We start from the raw sequence: 23,996 nt of genomic DNA on the forward strand, positions 1-23,996 counted from the left end.
CCTGAAAGGCTCTTACTACAGATTACCCATAACCTAAAAATAACCAGCACTAGAGAATTATCAAAAACTACTGCCAAACTTATTCCATGCCACATGCTGTATCTACTCATTTTTTCTAAAAGTTTTATCAAAGGGAATGTCAGTTACTTGAGAGAAAAAAAAAACGCAAACCATCTGCCAACATTCAGTAAGTAGAAATGTGTGCGCACTGCTGTACTCTTCTAACTGCTTCAAAACATGCATCCCAAATAATACACAGCATCATGACCTCTACCCTTAAGTTGTCTGCCTTTAAAAGGTTATGTACTGTGAATGCTGCAGCCCAGTCATTAACTGCCACCACCATTTTAAAAAATTACCATAATTATCCAGTAGCAAAACTAGTCCCATTCAATTTTTCTTCAGTTTCCAAGTGGACTTTTAAATATTGGCTCATCAGCTGATATTACCTTGTGTATGTGTAAAGCGTATGTTATATTTAAGTGAAAGCAAAAAAAAAAAATTACTAGCTAGACCATCAACAAGCTCTCTGTTTTTTAGCAGGCATTAGGATATACTGTGCCTTCATTAGATTAGGCACACCTTCAATTCAATGCTTACTCAGATTCAAGAAGGAAATCCCCGCACAGCTGTACCAGGAATTTTAGTAAACTGGTATTGTGTGCTCTTGATATTTCTTTTTCTGTTTTTAATCCCCTACACATACATAGTGTATATGCCTACATTGAATACCACAAACCAGTAGCTAATGAGATGTAAATGTTTTTTTGTGACTGTTTAAAGATAGAATAAAAAAGGGGTGGTTAAGCAAGCTTCTAGAAACTAGCATAAGTAACTCATCATAAAAAATCATTTTCTTTTAACAGCTAGAGTAAAACATTTAAGATGTAGTCTGACAGCAAGTGAATGTAAAGATTATAGCACAAATGAACAGGTCTATTATGAACCTCTGAGAAATGATGGACAAGTACAAGGCATGCAAGACCAGTTGAACCCTGTATGGCTGGGCTATGAATATATCTACCTTCTCTGTACTCATTAAAAGCAATTAAGCCCTGCAAGAATGTGGGCACCCCTACCAGGTGACAGCCTGATGACTGCAGCAGCTCCAGCCAGGACTGGTTTAGTAGCCGCACTTAATATGCATCACATGAACTGGACTAAGTGAGAAAACCTGCATAGTAACTTAAACAGGTTGGGCCACTGTTTAATTAGGCCCTCTGGGTCTCTCAGCTCCCCCAGTTTATAGGTGAGCACTGGCTTAAGCTGGTGTAACAGAAATGCACTGGGTTCAGATTTAGGTGTAAATTGAACTGAAAAGGAGGTGGCCACAGAGTAAACTCAAGAATCGTGCAAAATATTAAAAAAAAAAGAGTATAAACTCTAAAAAAAATGGAAGGAGGTAGAGGCATCCATCCAGCTGTGCTTTGTCCAAAAAATAAATAGCATGGTTTTTAGTATTTTTACTAAAATTTTGCGATAAGCTTCAAGTACATCTATAAGAAAGTCAAAGTTTGTATCTATATCCCATGGCCAAGAAGTTTTAACCACAAGACAGAAGATAATGGAATATAATTAACACACGAAACAAAGTTGAGAGATAATGTTTAGGAGTGCATAATTAATGGATCACCTCCTACAAGACAACCAAAGCCTTAACCAGTTTGTTGAACCAATTATCCATTCAGTAATGAATCTGCTTAATCCACTTCAGATTCATGGGACCTGCAGTTATCCAGGCAGCACTGGGCAACACCTATACATGTTTATTAAAAAACTTTTTTCTTTTAAAACCAGCATCTACATATACAGGAGGTACAACTGAATACATCACGGAATGGGCTGAGCCATATTGAATTCAGAAGACAAAGCCATTGTGTGGGGGTTAGGGAGAAAGGAAACCTCCAATGGGCAAAGACCCAATATGGGCTATATACAATTTTGAAGTTAGAAATGAACAAATGAGGCAGTGAGAAAAAAAAATCCATAAAACATTACTTGATAACAGAACCAATGTCATTATTTGCTTGGAATTTATGAAGAATGTTCATTAAAGGGTAGATTAGTCTCCAAATAATGAGTAATAGACCTCTCTTGATCACCACTTCGTGCCCAGAATGTGAACCAAAATAGCAACAGCCTCCTTACTAAAAATAAGACAACTGCTGCTCCAAAGGGGCAAACCTTAAAATTTTTCCATTCCTTTAATGACTAGAATATTAAAATCAATAATGCCAGACAACTCAGATTAGAAAAAAAAAACCTTTTTAATACTACATCATCTTTTAGTATACCCAGATATAGCATAAGAACCCTGAAGCTTCAGTTTTTAGTTTAGTTCAGCATGGACAAAAAATATTTGACTTCATGTAAGACCATCTAAATTCTATTTTAGTGAAATGGTCAGGGTGATAAATCATGCTGAAGTGGCTCGGAAGGGCATCAGACATGAAGCCATCAAAAAAACATTGTTGTATTTTTTCCCCTTTTCCCAATTCTATCTTCTAGAACTTACTACAGGTTTGATCGAACCATTTTCTAAGGGGAAAAAAAGCACTGAGAATTAAAGGATAGAGGAGGTCCGCCATGGAAATAATGGTTCCCTGGGAACTCATTAACATTAGTCATGAGGAATGCTAAGAAAACATTTCTGCCTGTTGAAAAGTCAAACCAAATCATTTTTACGCAAGCTCTAGTAATTCATTAATCTGCCAGGGTGTATGTTTTGAATGAATAATTTGTAGTGGCCAAATCTGGCTAACCTTGGAAACTCACCAACCTCCTCCCATCTAGCCAGAAAAGGTGATTTTAGGAACATCTCCATATTGCATCCAAACTTGCACTTACGCATACTGGTATTACTAGTGAGGATATATCAGTTTTGATAAAATAATATACTTAATCTATTTACTACAATTCTAATACAATTTTATAGTTACTGTAAGCAAGAAGATGCTTAATATATATGTGTAAGGAAAGATTTTGCATTTGTTAATACTAGTTTTCATTTAGTTAAAAACAACTTACATACTGTTGGCTTTCTTTTCTTAATTAGCGGAAACAGATTTCATGAAGCTGCTGGTTCAGTCCCCCCACCCACTCTCTTATTATGTGACCCTAAATATTTGTCAAAATGAGCATCTTTATAGCCATTCTACTGTCAGGTGATTTGATGCGATGTCCTAAATGAAAGGTACCATATTAATTAAAAATAAAATTGAATATTTCTTCATACTGCCAGTAAAGCACTTGTGTCAACAGTTTACATTGTCTGACCATAACTGTTATACTACTTTAACTGCATGTAATGGGCAGGATTTTTTACCAAGCTTCAAAAGAGCCACAAACTTCTCCAGAAAGAGACAGCATTAATTTAAACAGTTTCTAAATACTGCCATGGGTTGTGGAAATGTGTGTAATATGTGTGGAATATTGTTTCCCATTTGTTCACATGAAAGGAAAGAAAACAAAAGAACAAACAAAATAAAAAAGAAACTCACTCTTGAACAGGAATTCAAGTAAGACTGTACAGAAAATTTCTTTTCAGTTACATGATCAGACTAATGCTTCCTTCTTAATTTAGCTACTTGGTGTCACAGTTTGACTGTATTTCAAAGCACAGTGAAAAAAAAAAAAACAATAACCAGACATTTGAAATCAACAGCAGGTTTTGTATTTTTATGCACCCTTTCCAGACAGATTTATTTTAAAACTATATGATCTGTGTTTCAGTGACAATCAAAAAACTCAGCCTCTGCTTGCTAGATTATTGAACTGTGCCCTATTTCTGTGTATCCTTTTTTATACAGACTGGATGACCCATCTGGTGATTGCCTCTCTGTCTGGACTTTGTTTCCAAAATGTGCAATGCAGTGTAAAAAAGGTTTAAAGTTTTACTCAGGCATTTGGACAGTATTTCACAACATCACTGGGAAGGAGTTTGCTTAATCTGATACTTGAGCCACTGCTGTTCTAAGAAATCTCCTTTATGCTATTCAATTACTCGTAATTATATGAGCCATTGGAGATGTAGTAACTGGAAGGGTTAAAGGTTTGTTTTATCTTCACATTATCTCCCTCATAGACACACTCTCTCCAGGGACTTGAATAACAAAGACTTCAGTCTATAGATAAGGCATATAATAACTTGCCTGTGCTATTTAGCTTTCTCTTTCAAGAAATGGCACACTTACCTCAAACAAATTTGAAGATTCATTGCCATACTGACTGGAAATGATTTCTGATTGGTCACTGTACCATTTGAGTCCACTCAGGAAGCTGTCTGCATCCAGGTCACTGACATCCAGTTCAGAGAGGTCGAGCTCGGGGAGATCGGAGCAAAGTGGCTGGTCTTCACCAACCAGAGCAGCACACTAAAGTAGAAGAAATCCACAGAAAAACACACTCCATTAGACACATGAAGATTAAAATTTGAGTTACAGCATAAATAGGTAGTGAATAAAGACTGATATTTATATTTCATAGAACTTGGAGGATTTGGGTTAAATCTACATGATAATATAAACACAAACTAAATAAACGTGCCTCCATTAAAGTTGAACTATTGCCATAATCTTCAACAGCATGACAATTTCCCTCTAAAACCACTGGTTACCAAATTAGTGTCCTTCATTGTCTCATCTGCTTCCAAACAATCTGAATAATGCTCTGCACGCAGGCAATGCTAATTTCTTTCTAATATGGATCAAACTATCCAGATGGGACTCTGTTTTCCATAAGCTTTTCCACAAAACTGATGCTACCTTTAGAATACTTTCAGATGCACAGAGTCTTGGTATTCAATTCATAGTTAGCCTTTCATTTAATGTCAGATTTATAACTATTAAACTATGTGCTCTGACATTTCAGTTTCCATCGCTTGAATTCAAGGAAGACCATCTAACAGCTGTTCAGCTAAACTCACAATACAATCTCGTGGCCCCATCCAAGTGCGTATCTGAAATTTACAAATTCTACAAGTGTCAACTTGCACAAGTATTAAAGTTTACAGTACAAAGTAGGAGTCCATTCAGCACTGACAGGTCCTGCGAGTACTGCATTTAGTTAAAAGGTATTCCATTGAACTGGATTACAGTAAACTGTAATTAGCTTGCTATCTCCAATGAGAAAACCAAAGCGTTGCTGTGAAGCTGCATTGTTCAAACTGGCCCTAACTGTTAAACTTTTAACCTGTAATTGTAAAACCTAACATGAGGCCTATTATGAGCATGTGGGCATTTTTTAATAAACAGCATAGTAGCATAGACATTAGCACCCATCTCTCACAGGTTCATGGAACTGGGTGTTAACCCTTCCTGTGAAGAATTTTTTTTTTGCCGTTTTCCTATGTCCATGTCAGTTTTTATCTGGACACTCCAGTTCCCTGTCAGAGACTTGCTGATAAGGATGACAACTTAATTTAAACTGGCCTATGAGAGAGAGAGCTTGCAGAGTAATGGATTGGCATTCCATTTGTGGCTAGTTTAGGCATACAAGCCTGTATTAGAATAGACTACATGGGTTCTGAAAATGGATAAACAAGTATGACTAACAGAAATGAACCTGCATGTATCCTAAACAATTTGCATGTCACAAATATATAACTTTAAGAAGGAAATGTGTCTTCTCCTAAATAAATCAATCAAAATGAACAGTAAAAAAATCTGAATGCATACTTTAAGATAAACTGTAGAAGAACACTATTACTAAGATCTTAATATTGTAGGTAACTCCAGTTCACCTAGAGAAAGAGCATGTTGAAAAACTCAAAGAGCCTTTTTTTTATGTTAACCTAATGTCATACCACCCCCAGCTGGACAATCCACCTACTCCTGTACCCAAAACATTTTTTTCATGACAGAATACATATAACATTATCCAAAACAACCCAAATATGTATACTGACCAAATGAAAGAACGACCAGAAGATGGGCATTACTCCCCCCAAAAGGTGAAAAAAATACATACATATTTGATAAACGTCATGCCTCCTATCCTAGAATGATCAAACTAGATCTATTATGGGCCCTAGCCACCCAGTTACAGCATTGTGTAACTATCTCCAGACAAACCAATGATGTAAATCCTCATTAGGATTCCATTACAGAAATCTTCCATAACTTAGTTTTAAAAGTTGATATTTGAAGACAAAAAGTGATCAGGACAAAATATAAATGAAAGCAACTTTGACAGTTTAAAACCAGAGAAAACCGAATCCTACATCACGTAACTGACAATACTGAACACTCATCTCAACACTAAAGACTAATCTCCCTCCTTAATGAGGATAATGTAAATTCCTTAAGGGTAGTAAGGGTAGGTGCCCAAGTCTCTAATTATTTCTCCAAGAGGCAAAATAAAAACAGGAAAAGTTTAACTGGTGACTCTAAACTGGCCAAGAGTGAGTGTGTGTGGCCGTGTCTATGAGTCTAGGGTCAGTTCCTGCCTTGCACCTGATGCTGCCTGAATAGGTTCTGGCCTCCAAGACCCTGAACGGGATTAGGAAAGTGTGCTGATGTTATGTCAAACATCACTTAACCCAGTTAAAGACATCTATCTCCACATTAAGTTTGATAATAAAACAAAAAGCTGATGGCAGACGAAGGCCCAACTAACTGCTCACCTGTTTTCATGTGAACTTTCTATTAAAAGTGATTGTTCTCTTTAAATGCTAATAACCTACTATTCCTCTATCTGATCATTCTTTACATGCTGGCACAGGGAGTTTCTCTGTGGTGGCCTTATATCAAATCAGCAGGATTTTCTATACTGCCAGTGGAGTTACTATTCTCATGCTATCACTGAAGACTGGCACAAGCTCATTTTCTTTCTTTTTTTCCCATAAAGAATGTTTGTCACGCAGAAAGAAAAGATATTTTTCTACGCTGGGTCACTGCTTCCCTTGAGACTGCCATTGTAACAATAAGTAGGTGTTTATCTTTGCTCTGACAATGGCACTACCAGCAAACTGATTAATAAAAAGTTTATTAAAGGATGCACTTGCAAAGAGTGATATATAAAACCTGACTTTTGAAGAAAATGCTGCACTGCTGATCTGAATAAAGAAAAAAACAACACAGCAATAATGATGCATATGAAATTAATTAGATATCAGTTCCACAATTTAAAAGATGTTAAGGATACTAGTGTGACAACTTATAAATATTTTGCCCATCAGGGTGAAAGAACTAAACCAGGTTGATGTTACTAATGTGCTATTTGTCTAGAACACTTCACAATCTTTCTGCCAGACCTGTTCTGTTTGCAACTGTGTGCCATTACATTTCAGGAATGAGTAACTCTTGCTGGCTATATCTTCCACTAGCCATCCAAAGGGAAAAGAAGTCAAAAACAATGATGACACGTGGAATAGGAAATTAAGTTTCACAGCATGGCACACAACTTGCCAAGAGGAAATGAGGTATCACATCACTATGATTGGGTTACAGTCTTCGTAATAAAGCACTTACTCTTTAAAACACAGACAACAAGAAAATATTTTAAGGGAGAACAAAGTTGAGCAGCAACACTGGAAGACAGAAATACAAAGGGCATGCAGAATAAGTGTAATTTTAAAAGGTACTGTAAGCACTTTACAGAAGCTTCACAGCTAACCACCCCCACCCCCCCACTTAAACTGTGATTTATGAACTGACTGTGCACCTTAAGTAAGCAATAAACATTAAACCAGATACCTAGAAGATTGCAAATAATCATTAAGATGTTCACCTAAGTTGCATTAAACACCAAAGAAATGATTAAAAAACAAAGACAATGTAAAAGCCACAAAATAAGTGGTGCAAACAATAAAAACAGCACAATATGTAATAGGCAGTAAAAATAAAAGAAATAATCCTTTTGATGCATAAGGCAAACACTTAAGGACCTACAGGTTGTGATTAGGCAACCAGTCGTAAAAATCTTTGCTTCAGAAAACCACTCAAGACTGGCAGAGTGAAAATATCCTGGTACTACTACAAAAAATTGTTAGGCAATATGATTTCTCCATATAAAGGCACATAAATCTCATTACCACGCAGTGGATAGGCGAGGGTCCAAGGGTCAAAGAATGGCTGATAAAATGGAATGTAAATGCCCTGAAAATGTAGAAGGTATTGCTTGTCCAGGAGCAGCTACAATAAACCTCACTCTGCGTGACAGTGAGATAATCAGCATCACCAGTCCATCTAGCCTATGTGTGGAACCATTCATCTATATAATATATATCAAACAGTAAAATGAGAGGGATGTTCCATCATTTACAACTGATACACAATTCGGTTTCAGTGTTTTTTTATCAATTAGAAATAGCAAATATACAAGTATAGTATATTATCACAAATGTACATTATATTTACCATAAATATATACTGTGTAATATATGTATGTAAATATGCATATTTATAGTAAATATATGACAATTTGTTACTAATAGATAAAGCCCTATACTACATATAAATGGATACGGGTACACTTACAGTTTACATTTTGTGTAAGTAACATGCACGTACATATAAAATGTGCACAAGCGTCATTCATTTCATTTATGTATTAACCGCTGATCCAATGGTTACAAGAGTCCATGATTACAGACTCCCAACCATTAAGGCATCTACACGCTTTCCTGAATGCAATGTCCCAGGCAAAAGCTGTGGAAATGATGTATGGCAATCTATTTTTAAACTGCCCCTTGCTTTACATACTCATGGTACTCCCGCATTAAGCACGCAGAACGCGATGCATTTGTTCATCCCTTTACTGTTACAGCGGGCAAACACGGCTGATGCATCGCTCAAAGTCTCGGGATTAGAAATTAAGCAGCCAGCTCCCGCGAGGGGCACGGCTGAAGCAGGCGCGGCACAGCTTCAGCATGCACGGACTGGAGGCTCTTAGCTGCCGGTCCCCCTTACAGACACACCGGCTTCTCCCCGCTAGCGAGTTCTCCGGGGTGCCGGTGATGCACCTCTGGGTGACACAGTCGCGATCGCACAAGATTTAGTAGCTTCAGGATACACGCGTCAGATATGCCTTTTTGTGCTTATTCTGTAAGTCAAAGTGTAGCTACACTTAAGACGAAAGTTCCATAGCTTCATATAAAACTGGCACAATGCCAGGACTTCACTGGCAAAGACTTGTCATCCAGGGCCGTCGCACAGTCCTCGGGTGCGCACATCACGTCTCAGCGGAAAGATCATCAAAGGCGTGTGAACATATTTTCCAAGTGCATGATACGGGACTGGAGCTCCGTCTCTCAGGCTCGGGTTACAAGAGTTAGCGCAAGCAGTAGTAAAATAGAAGCGGCGCATGCAATGCTGCAGACCGGTATATAGCTTGCCGGCACCAGGGATCTCCTTAACTCATCTTAAGAACCAAACCAAAAAAAGTGTTCACTCATTCATTATTGTACTTATGATTGTTATTCCATTTTTTATGTTCTTAGTTCCCTCTTGAGAAGGCAGAAAATAAACAAAAATGTATTCTGTACCCAGTCTGTGAGGATCTCCATGGTCCATCTTCCTGAAAACGTTCCGACCCCTACAGCAGTTCACAGAGCACTCGTTTTTTTACAGCAGCTCACCTCTATGTCACTCCACGAAGACTCCTGGTTGCAGCACCTGTCCCACGCCATCCAGCCAGTGAATGACGGCGCACGAAAAAAAGAAAAAAAAATCCCCCCACACTCTCTCTCTCTCTCTCACTCACTCACACACATACATACATACACACACACACTCTCTCTCCCCCTCTCTTTCACTGGAAGCTCTCACTCAGGGAACTGCCCCCTTAGTGAGAATGAACTGAAGGCACCTGTCTTACAACTGCTTGCCATCACATGACAAAGCTATTAAAAGTAGGCTGGGGAACAGCTCCACTGTCCCCAGCTCCCTCCCACGGCCCCGCCCCCTTCTGTTATAGGGCTAATGACGCCATAACAGAGGCGTGGCGGTGACGGCTTTGCTCTAAAGTCCTGGCAAGTGCGGAACCTTTGAATCGTTAAGCGGCTAGCCTACAAGGTGAGACGTCATACTGCCTTGTCAGCGCCACGCTCTCAACTCTAGTAGGAAAGAGAATCACAGCACATGAAGCAAAAAATAAATCAATAAAAAAAAAATCGACGTCGATGCGCACGTAGTTTGGACTACGAGCGGAGACCTTTATCCGTATTAATAAACGCTAGTGATGCCTTCATCGTACTGTTTTCCAAATGAAAACGGAATACTTTGAAGCGTGCTGCTACTGTTTACGTACGCAGATAATGCTAGAAAAAAAGGCTTTATGTGCTATGATTAAAAACTGAAAAAGGTGCATGATTCCCGGCGAGCGTCTTTACGCTTACTTATTTAGTACTGCATAGAAATTGCACTGATTCTTAGCACCCGTAAATACTGATAAAACATTTTTTTCTGACGGTGTCGTTCGCTGTGTTGGTAATTTATTCCTTTTGCCGGTTTACTTGCCAGTGTCCAGCGCTCATTCAGCGCTGTACGTTACGTCTTCATTACTTTCATAGTTTTATTCTTAAGAGGATATCATTTTACACATATTTGTAATTTCTTGTCGTTAAAAGAAGGTTGAGAGGTCACATTCATCTCCAACATAAAATTCAAGTTAGGAAAACTTGCCCGTAGGCAAGCGCCGACTGAGCCCGCGCACTCACTACTCCAAAGTGAAGCTCGCGTGGGAATTCCGTACGGAACTGGTCGGTCGAGGTTCTCGTCATTTGAATGTAAGAGCACATTCTACGGGTTCACTTAATATTTTGCGAAGTACTTAAAACAACTTTTTTTTGTCTGCTGCAAGAACAGAAGTACAGTACAGTCAGAAGCATGTGACATCGGAGAGCACTAGATAAATCCAGACCAGTATGATGTGCACTACGTTGTGCAGCCAACTTTAGATATTTATGGTATGTGTCCCGTGCTGTCTGTTGGAAAATCTGTTCCTGATTGCATCACTGCACCATGTAGTGCTCACGAAAATGGCACATTCGCGAGTTTTAAACATGATCCTTTGGAATAGTGCGTGCTGAAAGCGCACAGGGAAAATGATTTGAAATTAAGCTACTCGGTTAAACAGTACACCAATCACAATTTATTAAGTATATGAGCCCTGCAACCATAGAAGGACGCACTAAACAATATATATATATATAAATATATATATATAATGTGCAGTATAACGTCTCAGTGATTATTGCTACTGTCGCACAGTCCTGGGTTTGACTTCAAGCATGGCAAGATTATATTTGTTTGCTTAGCAGACGCTTTTATCCAAAGCAACTTACAAAAGAGGTCAACATAATCAGTAAACGTCGTCTGCTGGACAGTTTAACATTGTAAAATTGATAATCACAAATGAAGAGGTCAAAACAAAAAACAAGCTAGTGAATGCTTCCTAGGTTACAAACCCTAACAGCAGTTAGACAGGTATTCACCAAACAAAAGAGTCTTTAAATGCTTCAGATGCATTGAGGGAGTCAGAATTTCGAATGGTGGTGGGCAGTTTGTTGGAACAGCTGGAGCTACTCATGAAATCAACATAAAATCTGCACATTATCTCTTTGTCTTTATATTGTCCATGTTTTTCGTACCTACACTACAACAAAAAAAAAAAGTACATGTTTGGATAGCTGGTCACCATAAATTGACCCTAAATGACTGAGTGTATGTGGGTGCATGAGTATTAACCCTGTTTTATCCAACATTACCGCTTCCCTTGTGCCTTCTGTCAGTACTGGCTGTAGCTTGGAACAACTGAATCAAGGCCAGGTTAAGACCACCACTGACCCATAGGTGTTGAAGCTCAAAAGGCCCACCTCATCTAACTAGCCCCAATAGGCATTTGCATATAGTTACACGCTATGAATATCACATAATATATCAGGTAGTGTGCCTGAAGTAGGGAAAAAAATTCTAAACTTTATATCAGTTTGAACCTGCCTTCCTTTTTTTTCATTACTGCAATATAATGAATGCAACTATCAGATTAATGAGTGCAACATCATATCTACGGCATATCAACTTTCCTCTGATAACGTAGTTAACAAACATCACTTTTATGGCAAAACTATGATATTTAACAGAGTTGTGGGGTTGCATATTTGCACCAAAGAAAATAGCAGAATATGGGAATGTTTGGTTGGTTTGGTGTTGTTTATTGTGTTTTATTTTGTGCAGTGGACTCGTCCTCTACATTGTTGTTCATGTCTATGTTTTTGTTATGGGATGGCGCAGAATAGGACTGCATATTGCTGTTACAAGCGGCGATATTTGCATTTTCTTAAACTGACTGTCAGTAAGGTCAATCTTATTAGTTTCAATTGCTGTATTTATGGCTTCTTCAAGTCATATTTTGGTTTATTTTTGCAAAATATCAGGAATAGTTTTCACCAAAATAACATCTTTTGCTTCTATCCCTTTTTTAATTTTTGTTTCTTTTCACTGCACTACTGGGACCTCATTTTGATTAGCCCAGCATTTAGACATTTTCTGTGTTGCAGCACAATAACACATTGAATGTGCTACCTCATAAAACTGACTTTTGGACACTAGCCCTGATCCTGCATCACCATATTAACTAACCAGGATTATTTTTTTTTCTTTTAAAAGCATTTTATTTAGGATTGATTTGATAGTTTTATAATCATGAAGATCGAAGTTGGGTAGGTGTGTGTGCTGGATTGCAGATTGTTTTGTAAGTGCCTAAATGTAGTTGAAAACTTGGACTTTTCCTGTTGCTATGCATTTGTTTCTGCCACAAATGCCAAGGTCCCTCTGCAGTTACGGCACTTGGGTGTGCACCCAAGTCACCCTGATAGTAGATCTGGTGATACATTGAACCACAGACACATGGAATAAGTTAATAAGGTATGTAGTAGAGAGTAGGACTTTAGGGACCTTCAAAACTCAACAATGTTATTTAAGAGAAATTATCTGAATAGGATATTATTGGGCTTAATTGGCTGTTCTTGTAAAAACTGTTTTATTGTTCACCTTTCCATTTACCTGACTTGCAGTAGGAAAGATTGCAAAATGGATGGATGGGTGGATATTTCTTGGTGCACACCTTCCCAAAGAACTGTACATTTCTGGAAATTCCTTAACTATTTCTATAACTGTAGGTAAGTTAAATGGTTTTCTGAGAGTTTTAGGGTGAGAGTAGTGGTGACTAAACTGGTGCCTGTGTTGTTTCTAGTGTAGCTTATTCAAAAAAAGAAATGTCATTTGAAAGCTGTACATATAAAATAAATACATGGATCTTAAGCATGTTCCATGAGTTAAAGAAAGTATAAATCTCACCACTACATCACAGTAATCCTGGGAAATATACTTATGTGAATCCAGTTTGTATCTGTACTGCACTTATAGTATGTAAGCACTATGAGCTACTGTACATTGTTTGTATGAAAATGTGCTATATAAAAAATGTTGTTGTTGTTATGTGTGAAATACTTCAGGATTGTCCTTGACATGTAAAATGCTATTTGAAATGAAGATTTTTAGATAGGGCCGGTGCTGCACAGTACAACATGGCTGCCTCACAATAAGGAGACCAGGGTTTACATCCTGTGTCCTCCCTATGTGGAGTTTGCAAGTTCTCCCCATGTCTATGTGAGTTTCCTCCAGGTGCTCTGGTTTCCTCCCACTGTCCAAAGACATGCAGGTTAGGTGAATTATTGATATGAAATTGGCACTGGTGTGTGTTTGGGTTTTGTCTATGTTCACCCTGTGATGGACTGGTTCCCTGTCGATGGTTTGTTCTTGCCTTGCTCCCTGTGCTACCTGGGATAGACTCCCTACTTAAACATGACCCTAGTCGGGATTAGTCAGGTTTGGAAATTACATGATTTTGATATGTGATATATTTGTTACTGTTCTTCAAAGAGAAACTAATGGGACTTTCTGCTTAAGATATTCAAAAAAGGAAAGGTGAAAGAAAAAATGGAAAGTAAAAATGATTTTAAAGCCGCAAGGCCGTTGTCCTTTTTTGTCATTTTTATCTAAAAACAGATTTCTGTTTTTTGTTTTACAGCTGTATATTAAACAGAAGTCATTTTTGACTATATATTTAAAAATACTGTGTGTGCAGACCTGACAGGTTCTTCCAAGTTTACTTAAAGATTTCATTTGAGTGCTCTTGTTACTACTGGTTTTAGGTCAGAGGCATACTTTCTAGATTTAACTGGTAACATTAAATTGTTAAAGTGCAAAAATGAGCGATTGTGTCATCTGGCTCACCATCCAGAAATAAGACCTCTTGCAAATTACTTCTGGAGGCAATCTGCTTTTTCCTCACAAACACAAATGGATCAGTGGTGCTGCAGTGTTGGTGCTTGTGTAGAAAGATGTGTTAGTATTAGGTGGAAGTGTGATCTAGTAGGGGATTGGAGTTCAAATGAAATGGCAACAGGTTCAGATCACCCAGCCAGTTAATTTTGTGGGATATGTGGGATATTTTTTTACTGTAAAGAAAACAAAGGTCTCCCTTGGCTTTCAGAGTTGAAAAGTGTGGGAATGTCATTCACTAATGATGGGTGGGCCTCGCTGAACATGGCAGTAGACTTGCTAAAAGAGATGAACATGAGAAAGAGCAGTGAAGAAGCTGAGCTCATATGAGTATGCTACATATACAGATACACATATACACACACACTCACTCAAGGCCAATGCAGACACATCGCTTATCCTAATATATACATTTTTCAATTGTGAAAGGAAATCAGAGTACCCTGGGAAAACCCACACATACTGACCAGGCTGGAAATCAAACACAGTTCTCTAACACTGTGAGGTAGTAATGTTAACCACTGCTCCACCCTGCTCATTTAATTCATTTGTCAAATCATGTTTACATAAAGTGATGGACATCCTTTCTTTTTTTCAGGCAACATTAGGCAGTGTGGCCTAGGGGCTAAGGTGTTTGACTGTAAGCCACAGCCTTGCCGCTTCAGTCACCACTGTGTGACTCTGAGCAAGTAACTAAATATGCCTGTGCACCAGTTGTGAAAATATTTCAACAACTATATCATATACTTGAGATTAGTAATTAGATTTGGAAAAAAAAGTGTTAGTAGAATAACTAGATGTAAGTGATATGCATTTTAGTAGAGTATTATTTTAGAGCTGCATTGTGCTGCAGTGGTTAACACTGCTTCTTTACAAGACTAGGTTCAGATCCCAGCCAGTCATTATTTTTGTGGGGCCTCATGTTTGTGTGTATTATTCTCTGGTTAGTCTGATTTTAAGCCCACAGTCATGTGTGTTAGGGTACTATTGTGTCTCTAAGTTGGCACTGAATGATTGATTGTGTTATCCGATGGTTTGTCATCCAACCTAAGGGTGGCTCCTACTTTGAACCTGATGTTACAATGACAGTCTTCACTTTCTCATATCCTTGAATTTGGATTAAATAGATTCCAGGAATAGATGGAAGGAGTTATGAGTTTATCTAATACATATACTTTCTTATTCAAGTGCTCAGAATTACTGGAGATTAAAACAGTATATCTGAGTAAGTGTTTAGCATCTAGTTACTGGGCAGCATAATGACACAGCGGTTAGTGCTACTGCAACATGGAATCCACATTCAAAGTTAAGATCCTACACCTGGTCATTGACTGTGGATTTTGCAGGCCTTCCTATTTTTTGGATAGATTTTCTTCTAAATACTCTGGTTTTCAGACCCCACCCAAAAAAAGCATATGTTAGAATAACTAGCAATTTAAAAAAAGGGTGTTGATGTGGAAGTGATACACCTACAACACATCAAAAGTTGTTTCTCGTCTTCTATCCAGTGTTGCCAGAATGTTCTGTGGCCCTCATTAACCAAATCAAGCAGGTGTGAATATGTTATGCCATGTTGTGTTGCTGCTTCATCTGTGAACCCCAGTCTACTTCATCACTGTTAACAGCTACAATTATTATTTACTTTGATTAAATGATTATTAGGTTATCTTGAAATTCTACCCTGTATGTCTGAATAATAAATACTGTATATATAAAAAATCACAAACCCCACTTAATCTGAATCATGATCACAGAGAGCAGAGACTATCTTGGCAGCACTGGCACAACACAGGAGCTAGCCCTAAACAGGACACCTGTTCTTGTGATGGCCCACTTGCCAGATAATATAACACAACATATCTTTGGGGTTGTGGGACAAAAATCAGACTACCCCCCACCAAAAAAAAAAAAAACCAACAACGAAGGACAAAGAGGTAGAAAACATACAGACACCATGGACAGTAAATGGGTCTGGGATTCAAATCCAGAATGCTGTTCCTATGAGGCAGTAGTGTGAACCCTTGCTAGTACTAACCCCAGCACCATTGTGCTGCCCTTTAAAAAACTAACTTAATCAAATTTGAAGTATACAAAAAATAACTCAACTGTTTCAGTGGCATGTAATTAAAAAACCTGTATTTTCATTGATAAAATATTTTAAAATATATTTTTCAATATTATGAAAACTTTTCCAGTCTAATCAGCTTTAGGCAACAGTCAGGAAATAACCCTCGATTAGATGGTATTCCATCATCAGGATGCTCATGAACATTCCCAGACTCTCCGAGTTTACCTAACACATACAGTATGTCCTTGGCATGGATGGAAACTGGAGTGTCCCTGCAGTGTATGTGTGGACTACACTAGTATTATGCAAATGCATCAAATGTCTCAGGTTTATTGAAATACTTCATAAACTTGTGTTTCTAAGTAACATCAAGGCTATTTTCATATATCTTTTTTGGTGTTACCTTATTATGGTATAGACATTTTATCCTTTCATTTTCAGAACATACTCATTACTATAAATATTTAAACAAAAGCAGAGCTTAGGCTGGTAGCATTAGATAGAAGGCAATGATCCATCTCTCAGTGGGACACCCTCACTATTACAGGGTCAGCTTACAGTCATTATGAACAAACAGCACGCAAGTTTAGAAGAAAACCAAGGGACTGTGGGAATGTCCCCAGAGAGAATGTGCAAACCTCACTGGGACAGTAGCTGGATTGAACACTCAACTCAGGTCCCCAAAACACGTGACTTTACTGAGTTCACTCTATTGTTAAAAGTTGCCAGACTTCTCAGGTTAACTTAAGTGAATTCTAAAAGCTCATGTGTCAAAACGACATGATAGCTATTTTCATCTCTCCTTTCATTTTGGTGCCTCTTTTCCTGCTAAGGGTCAAAGACACCTACTTTAAGCTCTTGCTAATTCAGTATACCTGTAACTTACATCAAAATCTTTTTCTGTTCAGTTATGAATAAGTCTAATTCAGTTATATCTTAGTAAATTAAAGTATATCAAAGCTTAGTTAAAATAATGAATATCTGCAGAGAAAACCCATTTCTACCATCAATTCATTTCCAGAGCACACTTCTCCAAACTGGAGCCTCACTTGGCATTAGCAAGCACAAGGCAGGGATTTCCAGGAAACAGATTTGCAGGGGACGCCAGTCCGTTGTGGGATAAATAGAAACAATATGCGCTTACACACCCACACCAGGGCAATTTAAAGATAACAATTGATTGGTACAGACAAAGTGGGGCATTGAGTGTGCTTTGAAAAGAAGGAAGAGCTATTTTTGAGATAGTTTAAATTGATTTACTAATTTGTTACAATAGAATTTGAACGTTTTATCCAGATTCTTTAGTGTATGTTATAGAATTCTAAAAATATATTTAGATATTCAATCATTCATTCACTTTCAAGCCTGCTTAGTCTAATAAAGGGTATAATAATAAAGACATGGAAATATACATTATCCAGTTCATTTTAAGATCACAAGATTTTGATTTGCTAGAGATGGAGAAGCAAAATATAGCATGTGGTGCCACAAGTAAACCAAGTTCTTCATTCTCACTCCACTGTTATTTAAAACTGGCAAATACAAGGCTTGTTTAACAACTCAACTAATTAGATCAGTGCTCAGCATTTGTTGTGTGAGTATTCCTTTCAAAGATAAATAAGCAAACACGTGCATAGGTAAAAGTACAAAAAACTCAATCCTATCAAATGCACGCAAGACAAAATGTGTTTTAGATGTCATTCTTGTAATAGCCTTAAACACCTTTAATATGCCGACCACAAAAAACAAGTCAAAAGAACAGCAGGGCCTTCTATACACCATCGAGTGCCCCACTTTTTTAAGTGAGTTTACTATTCACTATGGAAACCTTTGTTTATTTGCTACCAATTAGATTTCAGGAATTGTAGAAAACTAAAATGCTTTTGCTGCTGCTGCTCCGACTTGTAAACAGTTAACACCCTAGCTCAGGCAACTGTGTCTTCTCATCAGCTGTTGGATACCATTTAAATGTGATTTCCCCATAAATAAATGATAATTTCCTTAGCCAACAAGCCATAAAATACTAGATTAGCCTTAGGGTCTAAAAACAGTCAATTACTCATTTTTCCAAACGAAGAAACAGCAAGCCTCTACTGTACTATACTAGCCTTTACCAAACATTAAGCTGTCAGGTATATACAGACTATACACCTTTTTTTAAGAAAATACTTTATGTTTAGCTTCCCATTATTTAATATGGCATGGTTTACATGAAATCTATGCCAACTAATAAACTGGGGCCTGAGTAATAACATATCAACTGTGACAACTGATTGTTTTTCTCAGATTCTCACTTCATGGCTTGAAGTGCTGGAGTGGTTAGCATCATTGCTGCATAGCTCATTTCATTTACCTTTGCTGTCATTTCAGTGATCATGTGAATCTTGTTCAAAAATGTACAACACCACATGTACATATATGCTAGATTAAGTACATACATGCACACTTTCCTGAATATGCTTAATCCAATTCAGGATTGTTGGAGGCCATTCTAGCAGCACTGGAATTCAGTTAAGGTTACTTGCCCATTCCAATTTGTGCCCAGTATCAGTGATTTTGGGTTGTACTTGTGTGTGCCTTGTGAGAAATTGGGAAATGTGTCCAGAGTTGTTTCCTGTCTTGTACCGTTTGCTAGTTTCATTGTTAACTCCAAATTGCTTGGTGTACTGCAGGGGTATTTAATGGACAAGTGCCCCATACAGGGAGCTTTTCAGGGCTCAGGTAAGGTAAGACCAGTAGAACCTGAGGGAAGGGTGACACAGTTGCTGACTTATTCTCACTTTATATATGTTGTCACACACATGCACATGGGAGGCAGCCAGAAAGACCAAAAGAAGGTAATTACACGCCAGGCCAGGGAGAGGTGGAGTGCAGTAAACCATTCTATTTAGTCTCTGCAGACCAGACATGTGAAATTCTGCATGATTCCAACAACGTCACTTCCGGTTCCGGCCCGACGACTCCACTTTCAGTTCCAGCCCCAAGAACATCACGTCCGGTAGCAGCCTCAGATGATGTCACTTCCAACAACCTGTTTTAAAAGCCAGTTATTCTCCATTTGTACTCAGTTCTGTTGTTGGACTCAACCTGTACACTTCTGTGTTACCAAACCTTTGTATTTGCTGCCTTATTCGAGCATACAGGTGGCTGCCCCAATCATCCTTTTGGTGTCAAGGTCTATTAATTTCACACTATATAGCAAAAGAAGAATTACTGGAGGACTTCTCATGTCACTTCTGTTAATGGGACGAAAGTCCCACCCTTTACGGCAAACATCGGTGTTCATTGTTGAACCCGCAACTGTAGAGAATGGAGCTCCTTCCACAGATGCGCTTTAAAAAATTATGTGCAGACTGGGCATGTGATGTCCTATTACTATGACTATTTTTGCTTTTGTTTTCATTTCAGTTATTAAACTCGTCATCAAAGCCTAATCTTGCTTTATTATTTCAATATCTTTATATTTAATTCTTCTATCTTGTCACTCTAAGGTTCTTGTTTTCTTTGTTTTCTGCAGCCCGGCTGAGTAAACAGTTTAACCACACCAAGAAAAGATACAGTGGATTCAGAAAGTATTCAGACACCATCACTTTCTGCATACTTTATTGTGTTGTGGATTTAATTTTAAATGAATACATTTGTCCTTTGTGTCAGTCAGTCTTCACTCAATAAACCATAAGGGTAAAGTGAAAACATGTTTTCAGAAAATTCCACAAGGTGGTGCAGATAACAGGGCAAAAAATGCTGAACACTGAAAGGCTGCAGCTACATCAGTGGCTGATGCACTAGCTTGACCATTAGAAAACAACGTAAATAACAAGATTGCCTGGTAAAGTGGGATGAAAATCATAATGACTATGAAAGTATTAAAATCAAGATTAAGAAAATACTAAATTATTCCCAAGTCACATATATAAATGCACACTACATTGTAATAAAGATTTAGCAAAACCAATTTTGTAATTTCTGGATTGATGCTGAAATGCAGAAAGTGGGAAGTAAAAGCTTGCTTAATTAATATGGGAGTTCAACTACAAGCATAAGTTGGTTTTCAAAGTGGGCACCCAGGACTCAAGTTAAGAACTGACTGCCCATGGCCTCTACCTTTCCTGACTTTAAACATCCCTACTTCATCTTTGGAAATCTCAACAATGAATGGGCATTGATGAAAAGGGTATGTTTTGGTGTTATCTCACAATAAAAGAGAGGATAAACAGAAAGTCTGTTTTGATTTTTTTTTATAAACTACTTCACAGGATTTTCTTAGTTTCTGAAGGAAATAGTAACACATGACTTGTCCCATCCTCACACTTGATGCAGTGCGCTTAATGAGCTCCACTACATGTCCCTCCTTACCCCCTCTCCAGTTGCTGGTTGGTGACAATGTGCTCATCTGAGATTTATGCCACTTAGACTGGATATTTGTTTTTATAGCTTTTTGTCACAGCCTTTATTTACAAAATCATAGAGAATCTACGACAGTCATAGTATGCACGCAAGACCATCCATCGTGTAACATGACATTCCCAGCGACTCAGTCAGACTCACCACAACAAAATCAGACATGTTTCATTTTGTCTTAAGTTATAGGATTCCTGTGCGCATGAGAGTTGACCACCATTGAGCACTCAGTCAGGGGTAGAATGCAAACAGTACCTTTACAAGGAAAGAAGTAAAGAAGGTGTTTTGGGCCACGCACACAGAAGGGAGATTTGTCTAACTGGTGTCTCATGCTTGTCATAGAACAATAGAATGGAGATAAGAAAACGACAGGCAAAGACTGTAGCTCAACTCACCGTTCTGTATCAGGAAAAGCATTCTTACAGCCACCGGCACTGTCAAGCAGCATCTCAATTGGCTGTCACAATGTGGTGAGCCTGCGATACTTTCAACTGAATTGAAAAGTTATGAGACAGCTGTATAATCCATTGTCCTTTGCTATTTCTAGTCATGTAATCTGACATTTCCAAGAGATACATCAACTATATGTTTGACATGCCCATCAGTCATGTAATATGCAATCTGTGTCTCATATCTGGACTGCTTGCTTTGTATTTTAACTTTTGTATGTTTGTTAACCATCTTTTGTATTCTTTTTGTTCCGATTTTGCATTGAGACCAGTAAATGTTGTTCCTGGCATCCAGCTGTATATTTCAGTGCTTACAAGGTAACGGGGAGCCTAAAATTTAAAGGGTAAGGCTTGATCATTTGGATAATGCTTAGTCAGAGGATCTTAACAGTACAGTACCCAAAATTTACAAAATACTCCTGCTGCATACAGCAAAGGTAAAAAAAACGATTCGGGCATGCACTTTTTTCAAGCTGAATACAACTAATACTATAGATGAGCAGATCTCTTATTAAAAAAGGCCAGTCTGGTGCCAAGAGTTACAGTTAATGTAGCACTCCTTTCCCCATAACTTATAGTCAGGCCTGCTTTTTTGCTTTTCAGAGTTTATATAAAAAATAAAAAGATATGGAAGAAATAGAGTGAGTTGTCAGGACACAGAGTACAGGGCAGCATTACCCAACTTAACCTCTGGTGCATTCAACACTAAAAGCAGCTTTGCACTTAGCATTCTCGCTGCTTATAAAACTTGAGTAGGTTATCACTCAGATGTGAGACACGTTTCGTTTGTGTAGTCTTTCCTCTAGACGCCAGAGCGGCAGTTGTAGAAATGTGTCACCTGTTGTGCAGACCTGGCCTGTGCGTGCCTTAAGGTCCACATGTAATGCAAAATAAACTGAAAGCTTTTGTCCCTAAAAGAAGGTTAAGGTCAAAAAGAAACAAGGACAAATGAAGACAGCTGCCACCTCAGATCCCTGCAAAGAACATCAAGGTGTAATTAAAGCATGGCTTGTTCTCAAAGCAGACTTTTTTTTTTCCATTGCGTACTATGTGCCGAAGGTTTGGAAGTCAGTTTGTACATTTCAAGAATTTATTATTAAATGTTTATAGTTTGCTGTTAGTTCTACTGCCTCTCCCCCTTTTGAGGTTCAGGTTTATATCTGTATGTAGTGCATCTACTTTAAAGGCTGCTAAGGGTGTTCCAATTTGAAGTGTGCTGTCATTAACTCTAAAGTTTACATTTAGAACATTCTACACTTAAACTACAATGGTTATAAACAATAATCTTAATTTGTGTTTTAACATCTACTGTTTGTAGCCAAGAGCCCATTAGCAAAAAGCAGGAACCCACCCTGAGTGAGGTGACTGTAGCAGACATGCAGCAACACACACATCCATTGAGGACACAGTGAGTCTTTGGCTTGGGAAATGAATCCAGAGTCTTCAAGGAAAAGCAACATTCTGTATAACATGCAGGCTCCACAACTAAACCTAATCTGGGGCTAATGAGCTCTTAGGCTACATGCCGGTCAATTGCACAACTGTGCTGGCATAAGTGGGTATATTTTTTCATCCATTAATTCATTTTCTGAACCTGCTTAGTCCATTGCATTGTCACAGCAATGTAAAGCCTATTTTAGCAGAATTCAATGTAAGGCAGGGACTCTCATGTAAAGGCGCTGTCATACTACACTAAATCTGACTTGCCATTTTAACTTACTTTTATATTACTCGGATGTGGGACTTAGAAATATTCTACACACAGCGGCCAGGCTGAAAACTGAATCCAAGTTCTGAGGGCTGATAGGCATTAGTACTACCTGCTGTGCCATAATTTCCTCTCCCTTTAGGTTATTCATAGTAGATTAAATTATGCAATTCTGTTGTGGTCTTGGAGTCTAAATCTGACTAAACCAAATCTTGAGTGACACTACTAAAATGCATTCCATTTTTTTGAATTTCTGTAGGCCATGATCATACTAGAAGCGTAGACTTTGCAGATTGATTGTTTTGATGGTCTGAATTAATTAGGACAACATCTGAGAATTGTGAAACTGTTCAAAGCTTGCCCATTTGAGTTTCCAACCAGAGCATGTTACTAATGAGTTGTGGAGATAGGCTTCATCTGTCCCCCTGCTCTTGCTGGGTCAGATTTTCATGAAAACATTGACATTGCATTGATCTGTGCTATTTGCCCATCCTTCAACTTGCTGTTACATGGCAATGGCATTTATTCATCCATCACCCAAGGCCTATTTAAGATTTATTGCTTTAGCACTTAATTGAGATTGTAACACTTAAGACTCCCGACTCTTTTTCTAGTTTTCCATTTTTTTAGTGAGTTCTTTCATAGTGTGGACATTTGCTTGTGAACCTTACAACCAGACTCTTCAGTTCATATGTATTTTGACCTCCTCACCTCCTGCTTCTTTCTCCTTCTGTTCCATTAGATACTGACTTCAGATTAGTTGATAGATGCATGTCTCATGCTCTCAAACTCATATTTGGACTGGATAATGTCTGTCCTTTCCTTGGTTGCTATAGGCTTGAGGCCTAACCAATGGGATGGTGGGTAAGTGCCACAGCATGAAGGCCTGGCATAGTGATGTAATAAACGCAAATTAAGATAAAGGTCAGAGCGTCTGCACCTGCCTGATTTTTATTAGAACACAATTTTTTTTTTATTCATTAAAAAAGTAACAGTTGATAGATGGATTTAAGAATTCACATTCTTCCACAATAAATATGAGAGCTGGCCTTGCCGTGTTTGCTAACTGCTCTCCCATAACTAAT

The 23,996-nt window shown here is 38.1% G+C and overlaps 1 protein-coding gene across 5 annotated transcripts in view; it reads right to left on the reverse strand.

Annotated features, from left to right (window-relative positions):
- ppargc1a (peroxisome proliferator-activated receptor gamma, coactivator 1 alpha) overlaps positions 1–23,996 on the reverse strand; it is a 1,188,791-nt gene that overhangs the window by 55,762 nt on the left and 1,109,033 nt on the right. For 2 of the 5 annotated variants that reach the window (XM_039751582.1, XM_039751585.1), the window contains exon 2: positions 4,194–4,373. In XM_039751582.1, the coding sequence (XP_039607516.1) occupies positions 4,194–4,373 (180 nt within the window). Of the gene's footprint in view, positions 1–4,193; positions 4,374–9,484; positions 9,815–23,996 lie in introns of those variants that run through there. The other 3 variants (XM_039751583.1, XM_039751584.1, XM_039751586.1) reach the window with 3 other exon arrangements.

This window comes from Polypterus senegalus, chromosome 4 (assembly GCF_016835505.1).
Source record: "Polypterus senegalus isolate Bchr_013 chromosome 4, ASM1683550v1, whole genome shotgun sequence".
NCBI lineage: Eukaryota > Metazoa > Chordata > Cladistia > Polypteriformes > Polypteridae > Polypterus > Polypterus senegalus.